The 14085-nt window shown below is 36.5% G+C and overlaps 1 protein-coding gene across 1 annotated transcript in view; it reads left to right on the plus strand.

Annotated features, from left to right (window-relative positions):
• The first annotated feature begins 1333 nt into the window (after window positions 1-1333).
• The window catches only part of LOC145254762 (WD repeat domain phosphoinositide-interacting protein 3-like), a 92997-nt gene continuing 80245 nt past the window's right edge, over window positions 1334-14085 (plus strand). The window contains exon 1 of the mRNA XM_080113522.1: window positions 1334-1589. Coding sequence (XP_079969648.1) covers window positions 1523-1589 — 67 coding nt within the window. The 5' untranslated portion in view covers window positions 1334-1522. The remainder of the gene's footprint in view (window positions 1590-14085) is intronic.

Here is a 14085-nt window from a genome sequence, read left to right on the forward strand (position 1 = left end):
AATTATTGATGGGCAGAAATCTAAAACTCACAATATTAACGCTGGCATGCCTCAGGGATCCATCCTGGGCCCAACTTGCTTCCTGATCTTTATCGACGATTTTCTAAATCACATTCTTTGTTCATGATATTACCATCTACGGCAACACTTGAAAAGGCTGATAAAGATCAGGATCTTTCTGATTCTCTCTCCTCCGACCTGGAGCATGTGGTACAATAGAGTAAAAAAATGGCTAATTAACTTTAATGCATCCAAAATCAAATAGGAAACAACGTGCTTGGTGTTTATTTACTATGGTTAAACTAACAATTTCTCGGGTAAATTTGACACATTGTTGTCAAAACTTCCAACTCTAAAACTTGACACTCAAAAGTTGGAGTTGGAAGTTTTGCACATGACTACGTACATAGCACGTCTTCTTTCAACTCGTCACCCTGTTCGCTTCACATCTGTTTTAATTCACCCATCTCATTTGCATAGAAACTGCAATAGTTTGCATCGCTCATGTGACCGTCAACCATAAACCCAACTAGGTGTCGCCAATTTAGCCTTTCTTTTGTTCTTTTTGTAAGCATGCACACATAGTAGCCAAGTAAGTTATGATTTTCCCTACAATGGTGATCTTTTAAACCAACGCATTTCAGGTGAAAACATTATTACGTACTTACATGTCATGTCAAAATTAGTATAAATTCCAAAAATTATGAAAAATGATTCAGTAGATGTGCTGGATGTATTTTTAATTAAAAATCATTCACAATTACATTCCATTAAAAAATGGCGGACTCTTAAATTAAATCAATATAAGTCAAGGGAGATAATTCAGTTTTTCATGCATAATTGGTCTCACAACTCCACATTAAAAATTCTACGGTAACAAGTTGATAATTCAATAAATTATATTTTTACTTTAAATCATTTTTGTACTTTTTCATTTTTCCTAATTTTTGGAATTTACACTAATTTCGTCATGACACGTAAGTACGTAGTAATATTTTCACATGAAATGCGTTGAGTTAAAAGACACCAAATGTAAACAAACACCAAAATTCCTTTTCTTTTGTAATATTATCATTCTATTCGTAAAACAACAAAAAATATATTTTTTCTTACAATTTCTCAAAGTTACATTGGTTTTAGCGTTCTAAATTCTCATATGAAAAGAAGTGGACAAAATTCTTAGTAAAATGGAGTTATTCCCCTTAGATCAATGACGAGTTCTAGAAGAGCGCCTGGGTTGATATATGGTGAAAGGAAGACACGTGGTTTCGTGTTGTAAACGCTCTGCCATTATTAAAAGATAAAAATAACGTCTTACTTCCGGTTTCTTCCCAGAATGCACCGTGAGTCGATTGTTGCCGGAAGTCGCCTTTAACCTGTACACACAATTCACACTCACACACCGACCGAACCAGTTGGTTCGCTGAGAAACCAGAGACTTTCATTCTTTTCGTTTTTTTTTTGTTTTTTTTTTGTGGAATTATCGGACACTGAAATTATTTACTTGGATGTTTCTGGTGTTATGAATTTGTCGTCGTGTAACACGTACGGCAACCAACTGCTGTTCGCCGGTTGGAACCAGGACCAAGGTGAGTAGTTAGTCAAAGGGGGGGGACCTTTTTTGTTTCGTTTTTTTTTTTTTTTTTTTTTTAATTCTTCCCCTGCCGTCTTATATAGGACCATAGCAAGCATGGCGATACGAAACGCCTCGGACCATACACCCCTCTATAACATGTACATAGACATATCCGTCTCTCTCTACAGAATAAAGTTAGTCTTCGGAAACCCCCATTCTGAAACTACACTTCCCGTACCGATTGGATTAATATATTTCATTTTGATCAATGTGGAGTTAAAAAACAATAAGAGAGGGGAACAGAATTCGGACCGTGCTGAAATAATAACGTTATTAGTTAGAAAGCCAATCTTAGCATGGGAGAGGGCGTTTGCCGTTTTATAACTTCTGTACTTTCACCTAACAATTCAAAACATAAAAATAACGGGTTTGTATTACTGTACACATAGATACGAAAAAGTTGTCAAAAATCAAGGCAACATGAGTTACTTTTCTACCTAACTGGATATTTTTTGGGTGTTTTTATTTAATGTAACATGTTTATTCCGCTCGAAAGCCATACAGTGTTTACCGATGTATTGGAAAATTCAAGATGGCGCCTGACTGACTCTCTCTTTAACACGGTGTTTGGGAAAAGGTGTTATAAATAAAAAACTAGACAAAATACTACTAAAATCCCACTGAAGATATGTCAGCCCATGTCACAGTAACATATATTGAGCGAGTTTTTAACAGCATTTTGTCTAGTTTTTTTTTAATTTATTTATAACACCTTATAGTTGATGTCCCTTAAGCCGCTTTCTTATACAATCAACGCTGATGACATCACTGGGGAGTGGAGCCGTGGAGCCCACTCCAAAAATTGAATATTTAAAATGTGAATAAAGCTAATAAGATGTTAAGCTTATCCATTCAATCCGGGGCAGCATCAGGTAGCCTTGCTAGTAATAAAATATGCTAATCACGTGTATTATTCTGCAGACTACCTTTTTTCGCTCGTGTAATACTTTGAGCACTATCGGATCAAATACTCATGAACAAAACGCCCACTTCACTTAACGTATCAGTATTATTGAGACGATACGTAGATTTAGCAGAATACGAACTGTGCGATTATATTTTTGTTTCTTAAATTGTTAGGTGAAAGTACAGAATAGTTACAAAAACGTTCTTCTCTCCCCATGTTAAGAATGGCTTTCTAAATGTTATTTCAGCAGTCAGCACGGTCCGTATTTTTGCACTCGTCTCATTTTAAACAAAAATAGACAATCATTCTCTTGTTCTCGATTGTGTGAATGTGTTTCTCGCCTCTACGAGACTTTTACACACACACACACACACACACACACACACACACACATATATATGTGGCAACCCTGGTTAAAGTAAGCGTCCCTAATGATGCTGACCATGATAGAACAGAGAGAGGGGGAAATAAACTACCAAAGACTTTTTGTACGACATGAAAAACTGGAATCTTAAGAAGATATCCATAATTCCAGTCATTATAGGAGCAACCGGGCTAATGGAAAATAATTTCAAAAACTATCTGGCGAATATACCCGGTGAACCAAGTGCAAAAGAAATACAAACAATAGCGCTTAAAACGACGGTTAGACTCTTAAAAAGATCTCTCGGTTGGAGTAACTAAACTAATGGGTGAATGAATGATTGGCATCTAGTAAAATGCCCCATCCCCAGAAAAAACAAAGTGATAAGAAAATTAAAACAAAAAGTGAAATAATATATTATATATATGTCCAACAATGCAACAAAGGGCGGGCCTGAACGAGAATCAATCACTCTCTCCTATAATTTTTACATTTATAGTATGTTTTAGTAAGTATGTAGTATAGTTTTCCAGGTCGGGAGTGTGTATTCCGAAAGCCGTTCTTAACATGGGGAGATTGAGGGTGTTTAGGTCGTAAAAAAATACTAACTGCAGAATATCGGTTAAAATGGGGGGGGGGGGCTATTCTCGCTCAGGTCCGCCCAACAAAGTACTGAAATGAACTAATGGTATACGTGATGCGATGCGAAAGTAATCCGTTAGAATGCATTTCGGTTTCTTCATAAACAAGTCAGTCATTTTAATCTGTTGATAGTTGCCAAACAAAATAAATTGTTTCGTAACTCTTGGAAATTTAAAAAGTGCTCACCTTCAATATATAACAGCTGATACAATTCTTAAAGTTGCAAGGCTTGTAGTAAATCTCTTAAAAACTATCAAACAAGATCATGTGTGTTTCTCGTCTATACGTAACTTTGATAAATATAAGTTTTATTTTTATTTACTATTTAATTATTTTTGTAGATTAACACCCTCTGCTACTCCCTCTATTATAGAAAATGAGATTCTACTTTTTTAGGCAATAAACAACTCGAAAAACTTGTCGGGGGGGGGGGGAAGTGGTACTTAATGCAGAATACAGACCGTGCTGAAATAACGTTATTATTTAGAAAGCCCTTATTATCACGGGAAAGGCAGCGTTTTTTTGTTGTTTTTTTTTTTTGGTGCTAGTGCACTTGCTGCACTGTGCTGCAGTGCTGCACTGTTTTTTAAAATCGTATTTCCAAGTTTAGTTAATTTTTTTTTTTTTTTTTTTTTATTCAATTGTAAGGTTAAAGTATAGAATAGGTACAAAACACCCTCCCCTCCCCATATTAAGAATGGCTTTTTAAATAACATTATTTCAGCACGGATCAATAAGTGCACTAGTACCTTTTTTTTTTTTTTTAATAACTATTCTGTACTTTTTCACCTAACAATTTAATAAACAAAATACCATATTGAATTTAATTTAAAAATCCTCTCTAAAAAAATAGCATGGTCCATATCCTGCATAATTACTCCTTTATGTACTTCTAGATAAAAAAGAAACCAGGATTTTATGGACGCGCCCCCGTCGTATAAAGTAGGATAGCACGTTATTTATTTTGTGTCATGCTTAAATCCGAGTGACTGTCGTTTGTTATGGCCCTCCATTTCTTGTAATAAATAAGTTTACCAAGAATTCTTCTTTCGGTTTTGATTATAGCTGATGGCACTCAAGCCATTTATTTTTTTATAAATAATTTTACCAAGAATTCTTCATACGTTTTGGTTTTGGTTTTGGTTTCGATCTCAATACACCCAATTCATATGGATATATTTTTTATTTTTGAAATTGCAACTTTATAATATATAAAAATTGATAGAACATTAACTCTATAATAATATATATAAAATCTGCAAGAATTAAACTATCATATTTAAGCATACTTTACGACTGGGGTATGCCGGGTGTCCCTGCTAACTTAAATACTTTTGCAGTTTTAACAAAAGAGCTACAGTATCAGAGCATCTCCATTTACTTTTATGTCAACATCAATATATTACATATGAATGAGCCCCCCCCCCCCCTGTGGGATTTCCTAAGGTCCCGCTAGTTTTTTTTTTTTTTTTTTTTATTCAAAGGAGTCACTACTTACGAAGACTCAAGGATAAGGGTTAATGAGCGTACAGTGGTCAAGGGGAAAATTTCATAGTCATCTTTAGTAGTGGAAATTTGGTAAATTGGATTACTTAAAGGAATGGCTCATTAAGAATTTGTTCAGGTTGGACTTTAAGACAACCATATTGTAGTCAATTGGGAAGCAGAAAAACGGAACAGTTCCACAGACGTGCAGTTCTTCTAAGAAAGAAGCTTTGTTCATAGAATCTACGTTTAGGTTTAGGCACAGATAAAGATTGATGGAAATTATTGATAGTGTTTTCAGCTAGACGAGTGTTTTTCGTGAAAGTCAGAACAGAGGTGATCATAGATTGGAGCTCAGACGAGCACTTGCCATGAAAATAACGATCAGAGACATGCTCGCAACATCTCTTCTGTGGGAAAGAGATTGCAGGGAAGAGAAAAGAGCATCCCTCACTAGACTACGAAATCTATTTTGAAAAGGCAAGATGAGCTGCTTCTAGTAGCCTCTGCCCAGATGTGGCAACAGTACTCCATCCTTGGACATACTTGGCTCTTATACAGGTAAAGAATTGCATCAGCAGTGAGATATCTACTGGAGCGGTAGAACAATCCCACCATTTTCTCAGCAACCTTGGCAACGGATTTGATGTACGTGTTCCATCTCAGATCAGGAGTAAAGGTCAGACCTAACAGTTTGTCAAACCATGGAGCCTCCCCAAAACGAGAGCCATTTATTTCAATTGATGCTCAACGGAGATCAGATCGTTGATGATGGCAATATAAAAGCTTGGTCTTGGATGCATTAAAATTAGCCAGCCACCTCTTTGCCCATTTCACCACGTGATCAAGATCAGAAGAGTATCGGGGAGAATGTGGTCATTTACAGCTTTGAAGTGTTGCCATAGATTGTTGTCATCAGCATAAATGTCTACAAACGATCTTAGGATGTGATTTGGGAGATCATTGATGTAGATCAGGAAGAGAGTTGGGCCTAAGTGAAACTGGAATAGGACCAACCACTTCCCTAGATGAGTTCATAATTAACGGATACTCTAATTAACAGCTAAATCTGACACCCAAGATCGCCTACATTAAGGATGGCTTCCCGTGTGGCAGGGATATCTCTAGAGAAGATCCTAATTTACCGTATATGTGCTTCAGGGTTGCATTTGCTAACACCACTGCATTTATATTTGCCCTCTATAGGCTCCACAACAGTGGAGTTACTATCTTTAAGAGCATATCTGAGAAAATAGACAACATACTGTCTTCACATCCCTCGGCTAACATCCACATCTGTGGTGACTTCAACGTCCATAACGTGGAATGGCTGACCCATTCAAATAAGACAGATGATGAAGGGAGGTTTTGTCCTGATTTTGCCATTGCTTATGACCTCACTCAGATTGTTCGCGAACCCACCTGTGTGCCCGATACACCCGGTCAATATGCAAGCCTCTTAGACCTTTTTCTCTCAACTTCCCCTGAGCTATGTTCATGTTCCGTTCATTCTCCTCTAGGATCCTCCGACCACTCCGTCGTATCAGTTAAGATAAAAACGAAATGTAACAAGCCCCCAAACGTACCTCTCCACCGTACTGTATACCGATACTCTATGGCTGACTGGGATAGCTTCCGTACATTCATATCTGATTTACCTCTGCACTCCATGTTTAAAAAGGAAGTGTCCTCTATAGTATCAGATCTGACCAAATGGTTAATTGTAGGCATAGACCAATTCATACCATCTAAAAAATTCCAACAAAAACCTAACAGCCAGCCATGGTTCTCCCCAGAATGTGCTGCTGCTATCGCGCACAGAAATCACTTTTTCCATAGCTACCAACGTAATAGATGCACTGAGACTAAAGCTGCTTTCAGGTCTGCCAGCAACCACTGTAAAAGAGTAATAAAAAAATGCAAGAGAGTTATATGCCCAGTCTGTTAAATCCAAAGTAGCTGATCAGCGGCTTAGATCCCACCAGTTTTGGCAAATAACAAATAGGATCTTGAACAGAAGTGTGCGTTCTATCCCAACCATTATCAATGGACCAGAGGTCATCTCGTCAGCGTCAGACAAGGCCAAACTATTTGCCAAGAACTTTGCAGCTAATTCTACCCTATGCGACAAAGGCCATCAACTCCCCATATTTCTTCCTATAACACAGAACAAGCTAGGTAACGTACAAATATCCGTGCATGAGGTCGCCAAGCTAATCAAGAACCTAGATTCCAGTAAAGCAACTGGCCCTGATGGCATCCCAATTATAGTGTTAAAAAAGCTTCAATCAGAACTTGCTCCCATACTTACGAAACTATTTAAGCGCTGCCTTAAGGAGAAGTGCTTTCCGACTCCCTGGAAGACCTCATCAGTTTGCCCTGTATTTAAGAATTCAGGTGATAAGTCATCTCCCTCTCAGTACAGACCTATAAGTCTAGGCACCGCCAAAAATGGCTGCAAAATCAAGTTGTTGTTGTTTTTTAAAACGAAATTACATTTATTAAAATCCATTATTTCTGAGTAACTTTTTTTTTTCCAGAAAGATAAAACCCTGAATTTTATCATATAGAAAACAGAATAATGTAAAACTTTTTCTACTATTTTTAATTAAATTTTAAATGTTAAATTTTCCCAAAAAGTTAACAATGGACATTTTTTGTCTTGCACAAAAAACGTACATAAATATTTAAAAAAAAAAAAGAGGTTTTTGAAATAATTAATTTATTTATTTATTGTCTAACTAAGATTTAGGATCATTTTCTAAGAGAATATGCAAAAATATTATAATATAAGTACCTGAATTTCAAATAATTCCACTTATTCATATAGGTAACCAGACACTGTTTACGTTTGCATTTGATAAGAAGAAAACTATGGAAGACCAAACAGGCCAAAAAAAGTTATTTTTCAGTGACGAAAATTTCAATGTATTATTAAGCTGAGGCTGGCCAGTACCAGATGGGTGACCATTTGTATGAGTTTGGTTTTTAATGTGTGTGTGTTTGGGGGCCAGGCTCCCCAAAATGGGAGGGGGGCAATTTAAAGCAGAATAAAAAAAAAATTATTTCAGCGCGTTTGGTCCACCATAGTCGAAAGGCGGCAAACCTTTTCAAACGGGATTGAAAAAAATGATGCTATTTTTAACACAAAGGGCACAATATTTATCGAATTTTTTTTTGTTTTGTATCGATTATTCAAAGCATGCCCTGTTTAATAATGGTCATGCATTATTCGGCTCGCTAAAAAATAATTAATTTATTTATCAAAAATTTTAAAATGGCTTTTTTCGTATAAATATTAAAAAAATTTTTTTTTTTTTTTTTTTTTGCTTAACTTAAATTATTTTACTTAACATATTCACCGAATTTCACACTTCAAAACTCAAAAACGGGATAATTAAACACAATCGAAGTTATGATATTCAGACATCAAAATAAGGTATGCAAACAATTTTTTTTTTTTTTTTTTTTTTTAATCTATAATTCTGTCCCTTACAAACACAATATCTTGTGTTCAGTTTCAGATGATTATTTTAAGCATATTTGTTCCCACTTCAAAACAAGGGGGGGTTTTGTAAGCAAAAAAAAATATATAAATATCGTTTATGAAAAATAAGTACACTGTTATAAAGTTCATTCTTCTCCTAATAATCGCTGAAAATTTTGTATTGATCGGATAATTACCTGATTTTTGGTAGATTTTTAAAAAGACGGTCCGTCAAAAAGTACTGACCTGCCCCCCCCCTCCCCCAGTTTTGGCGGTGCCTATATAAGTCTCCTGTGTTGCTGGAATCCATATTGAATAGAGAAATAGTCAACCACCTCAGCAGGAATAACCTTCTTAGTGACACACAATATGGTTTCCGCTCTGCAAGATCTAACGCAGATGTGCTGAGGGTTATATCCCACAGGATTAGTGAATCTCTTGACAAAGGCTTCCTTTCTAGAGCAATTGCTCTTGACACATCAAAGGCCTTCGACAAGGTATGGCATAAGGGTCTACTTCACAAGATTTCCAGCTACGGTATAACTGGAAATGTTTTCTCGGGTTTGTATTACTGTACACATAGATTCGTAAAAGTTGTCAAAAAACAAATATATAACAAATAAATCTTATCAAAGGCAAGATAAGTTACTTTTCTACCAAACTGGATATATTTTTTTGTGTTTTTATTCAATGTAACATATTTATTCAGCTCGAAAAACATACAGTGTTTACCGATTCAAAAATTCAAGATGGCGTCTCACACCCTCTTTAACACCGTAAGTTTGGGAAAAGGTGTTATAAATAATAAACTATATAAAATACTATTAAAAACCTGCCGAATATATGTCAACCTATGTCACGGTAACATATATTGAGCGAGTTTTTAACAGTATTTTATTCGTTTTTTATTTATAACACCTTTTCCCAAAACTTACCGTGTTAAAGAATCAGATGCCATCTTGAATGATCCAATACATCGGTAAACACTGTATGCTTTTCGAGCTGAATAAACACGTTACATTGAATAAAAACACGAAAAATATATCCAGTTTGGTAGAAAAGTAACTTATCTTGCCTTTGATAACATTATTTTGTTATATATTTGTTTTTTGACAACTTTTTCGAATCTATGTGTACAGTAATACAAACCCGTTTTCTCAATCATTAAATCATTTCTCTCCGATAGGCTCATAAGAGTAGTGGTAGATGGACAAAAATCGGAGGCCTGCAATATAAATGCTGGAGTCCCTCAGGAGTCAATCCTGGGCCCAACTCTCTTCCTGATCTACATCAATGACCTCCCTAAACACATACTTAAATCATTCGTTGACATCTATGCTGATGACACGACCATATACGGCAACACATCAAAGGCTGTAAATGACAAAGTTCTCTCTGATTCTCTCTCCTCTGATCTCGAGCGCGTGGTTCAGTGGGGGAAGATGTGGCTGGTTACCTTTAATGCACCCAAAACCAAACTCCTATCCTTACATCATCAACGCTCTGATCCCCAGCTGGCATCAATTGTGATGGATGGCTCTCGTCTGGGTGAGGCCCGGTGTTTTGACAAGCTTCTGGGTTTGACTTTTACTCCTGATCTGAAATGGAACACGTACATCAAGTCTGTTGCCAAGGTTGCTGGAAAGATGGTTGGATCCTTCTACCGCTCCAGAAGATATCTCACTACTGATGCAATTCTCTATCTATATAAAAACCAAGTATGTCCAAGGATGGAATACTGTTGCCATATCTGGGCAGGAGCTGCTAAAAACAGCCTATCCTGCCTTGACAGAGTACAAAATAGACTTCGTGGCTTAGTGGGGGGTGCCCTTTTCTCTACCCTGCAACCTCTCTTCCACAGAAGAGACGTTGCGAGCCTATCCTTGTTTTATCGTTATTTCCATGGCAGGTGCTCGTCTGAACTCCAATCTCTGGTCCCCCCCTCGCCAATCTTTCACAAAAAACACCTGTCTAACTGAATCCACTGTGAAAAATTTTCCCCACTCTATATCTGTGCCTAAATCAAAACGTGGATTCCATGAACAAAGCTTCTTTCTTAGAACTGCACGCCTGTGGAATTGTTCCGTCTGCCTGCTTCCCTCCGGACTACAACTTTGATGTCTTCAAGTCCAATGTTAACAAATTCCTAATGAACCGCCCCCTTAAGTAAACACTTCATCAAATCTCCACACTAACGTAATGTACTTGCAATAACCCTTATCCCTGAGTGGCTTCCAGGCCTTTATAAGTGGTGATCACTGTGTAAAAAAAAAAAAAAAAAAAAAAAGGATGGATCCCTGGGAGACTCCAGCATTAATACTATAAGCTTCTGATTCATCAACCATTACTCTTATGAACCTATCAGAGAGAAATGATTTAATAATTGAAAAGACATTTCCCGCTATACCTTAGCTGTAGATTTTTGTGGAGTAGACCTTCGTCTTACCCTATCAAAGGCCTTTGATGTTTGATTATTATCAAGTATTTTTTTATCGTATCAAAGAATTTAAGAATGTGTTCGTCTTCGAATGGCGACAAAAATATGCTTCACTTGTATTCACACTAATATTTATAAAATAACTAAAATGGAATGTGTCTGATGAACTTGTTACACTGACAAACCTGCTTAGCAACAAAATCACACCCCTTCACTGTTGAAATCACTAAATGCCTGAAAACTTTCTACTCTAATAGTTTCTTCCTTCGAACAGTTAGACTTTGGAATTCCCTTCTGCTACCTTTCTTAACTGTACTGATATGCAGAAGTTTAAATGTAATGTAAACCAACATCTTGTTAATCTTTCCTAGACATGGTCCCAAATAGTTGCCCCTTACATCCAACTGGTGATATGCCTTGTTATGGGTTAAAGTGAGTAAAAAAAAAAATGAAAAAAAAGAATAAGGATGCGTATGTAGAGAAGATGCCATGGTATTTTTAATAGTATTTTTAAATTCTACGTTTTCATGAGTGTTTATCAAATTTTGAGGTGAAAGTACAAAAGTTACAAGACACCATGTTAAGAATGGGTTTCTAAATAACGTTTCAACACGATAACTTCTTTGCATAAATATCAAAATATGAAACCGTGTCTCCAACTGGAAAGTTAAGAAAAATAAATTTATCAATCAGTAGAGAAAGTAAAAGAGAAGATAAAGAAATAAGACTAATTTATTTCAGAGTTTGTCACTTTCTTTTCTTTATTTTTTATTTCTTTATTTTTCACCCCTAACAAGACATATCGCCACTTGGATGTAAGGGACTACTATTTGGGAAAGATTAACAAGATGTTGGTTTACGTTACATTTAAACTTCTACATATCAGTACAGCCAGGGAAGAAGCTAGCAGGAAGGGAATTCCAAAGCGTAGCTGTTTGAGATAAGAAATTATTAGAATAGAAAGCTTGCTGGCATTTGGGATCCCAATGAAGGGGTGAGATTTTGTTGCTAAGCGGGTTTGTTGATATATATATCGAGGGGGGGCACAAGTGCAACTAGTTCATCAGAGCACAATTCCATTAAAATATTTGTAAAAAGGCACAGAGATACAACATTGCGGCGATGAGACAGGGGTTCGAGCTTAGTTGACAAAGTGGGACCTATTAGATTGGGAACTTCTTTTTGGACACTATCCAATAGGTAAAGGCTAGTGGTAGATGCACCAGCCCAGATGTGGCAACAATATTCCATGCATGGGCGAATGGTACCCTTTTAGAAGTACAGGGTACTCTCGCGTGTGAGTAGTCTTCTAACTTAGTAGAGGGAACCTACACTCTTTGCAGCAGCCTTTGCAATGTCCTCAATGTATTTGTTCCAGTTCATATTGCTTGTGAATGTTAGGCCAAGGAGTTTGAAAAAAGAATTCTCAAGTAGGGTGTTATTTGTTATGGATATTGGTAGTTGTGGGCACAAATATTCTTAAAATAATTAGCTGATTAGCAAAATCTATTGTATTGTGGGGAGAGTGAGGAGTGTAGATAAACAAAAAAAAAAAAAAATCAAAAATTTTGAATGTTTTATTTTTCATCTTTTGTGTTTTGAAATGTGAAATTCGTTGAATATGTTAATTTATTATCTTTCAGATTAGCAAAAAAAAAAAATTATATTTTCATTATTTTTGCGAAAAACACTCCTTTTTAAATCTTTGTAAATTAATTTTCTTTTAGTGGGCCTAATATTGCTAATATACCATTAAATAGGAAATGCTTTGAAGAATCAATATCAAAAAAGAAAAATCGATAAATAATTGCGCATTTTGCTAAAAATATGATCATTTCTTTCGGCAATTTCTTGTTTATTCACCTATGGTGGCCCAACCGTGATACTAGATGCAGGAATTGTTTTTTTTTTTTGTTTTTTTTACATAGGCTTCACCACTTATCAAAGCCAAGAGGCCACTCGAGGATAAGGGTTAAAGAGTGTACAGTAGAAATTGGACAATATAGTAATCGTTAGTAATGGAGATTCAGTAAATTTGTTAACTTATATGGAACGGCTCATCAAAAATTTGTTTACATTAGACTTGAAGACAACCATATTGTAGTCAGCTGGAAAGCAGAAAAACGGAAGACAATTCCATAGGTGTGCAGTTCTAAAAAAGAAGCTTTGCTCATGGAATCTACGCTTAGATTTCGGCATAGATAAAGAATGGGGGGAAACTAGTGATAGTGTTTTCTGCTAGATGAGTGTTTCTTCTCTATCAAGGCAGGATAAGTCCTTTCTAGCAGCTCCTGCCCAGATGTGGCAGCAGTACTCCATCCTTGGACGTACCTGGCTCTTATATAGATAGAGAATTCCATCAGCAGTGAGATATCTACTGGATCGATAGAAGAATCCCACCATTTTTACAGCGGCCTTGGCAACGGATTTAATGTATGAAACCGCGCAGGTACGTCGCGTCACCCAGTAAGCCCTTCTTCAGTACGTTGGTGGAATCATCTTTGCTGCAATGTCCACAAGGCCGGATCTTCTGTGATCGTCTAGAGATTTCGTCTTCGGAGATACCGGGTGTTCGTTGATGGAAGCAGTTTCACAAGTAAAAAAAATAATAATGAAAACATCAGCACATCAAAGAATTTTGAATAACAAAGACTCCGGAGATTGGGTTATATAAATGTATTAAAAGAAAACCATAAAAGAAATATATATAAACATATGTACAGTTTGGAGTATGAGTTTGTAAGCAAGCATTTAAACTTCTAAGTGGGGCTTCCACTTGCTGGAATTCACAAGTCTATTAACTTAACCCTTTTTAGTTATCAGGCAATAGGTGAGGAGAGGTGAGGTGGCTTGACTCTCGGACTCGCTCTGTTTTGCTCCGACTTCTGTTCTGTTTTGCTCTGACTTTCTTGGTCTTTATATAGTAAAGCACTGGGCGGGGCGACAATTACCAATCCCTTCCCGACCAATCAGAATGCTCAATAACCAAATCGTCTGATTCTCTCTCATTGGATAATTTGATGACCAAAAATTGGTCACCTCCCACAATCCAAGAATAATTCTAACTCCTCCCCGATCAATCAAAAACGCCCGATGGAAAATAACCAGTTTTCTCTCATTGGATAAT

Source organism: Euprymna scolopes, chromosome 30 (genome assembly GCF_053919585.1).
Source record: "Euprymna scolopes isolate OS-2025 chromosome 30, ASM5391958v1, whole genome shotgun sequence".
Classification (NCBI taxonomy): Eukaryota; Metazoa; Mollusca; class Cephalopoda; order Sepiida; family Sepiolidae; genus Euprymna; species Euprymna scolopes.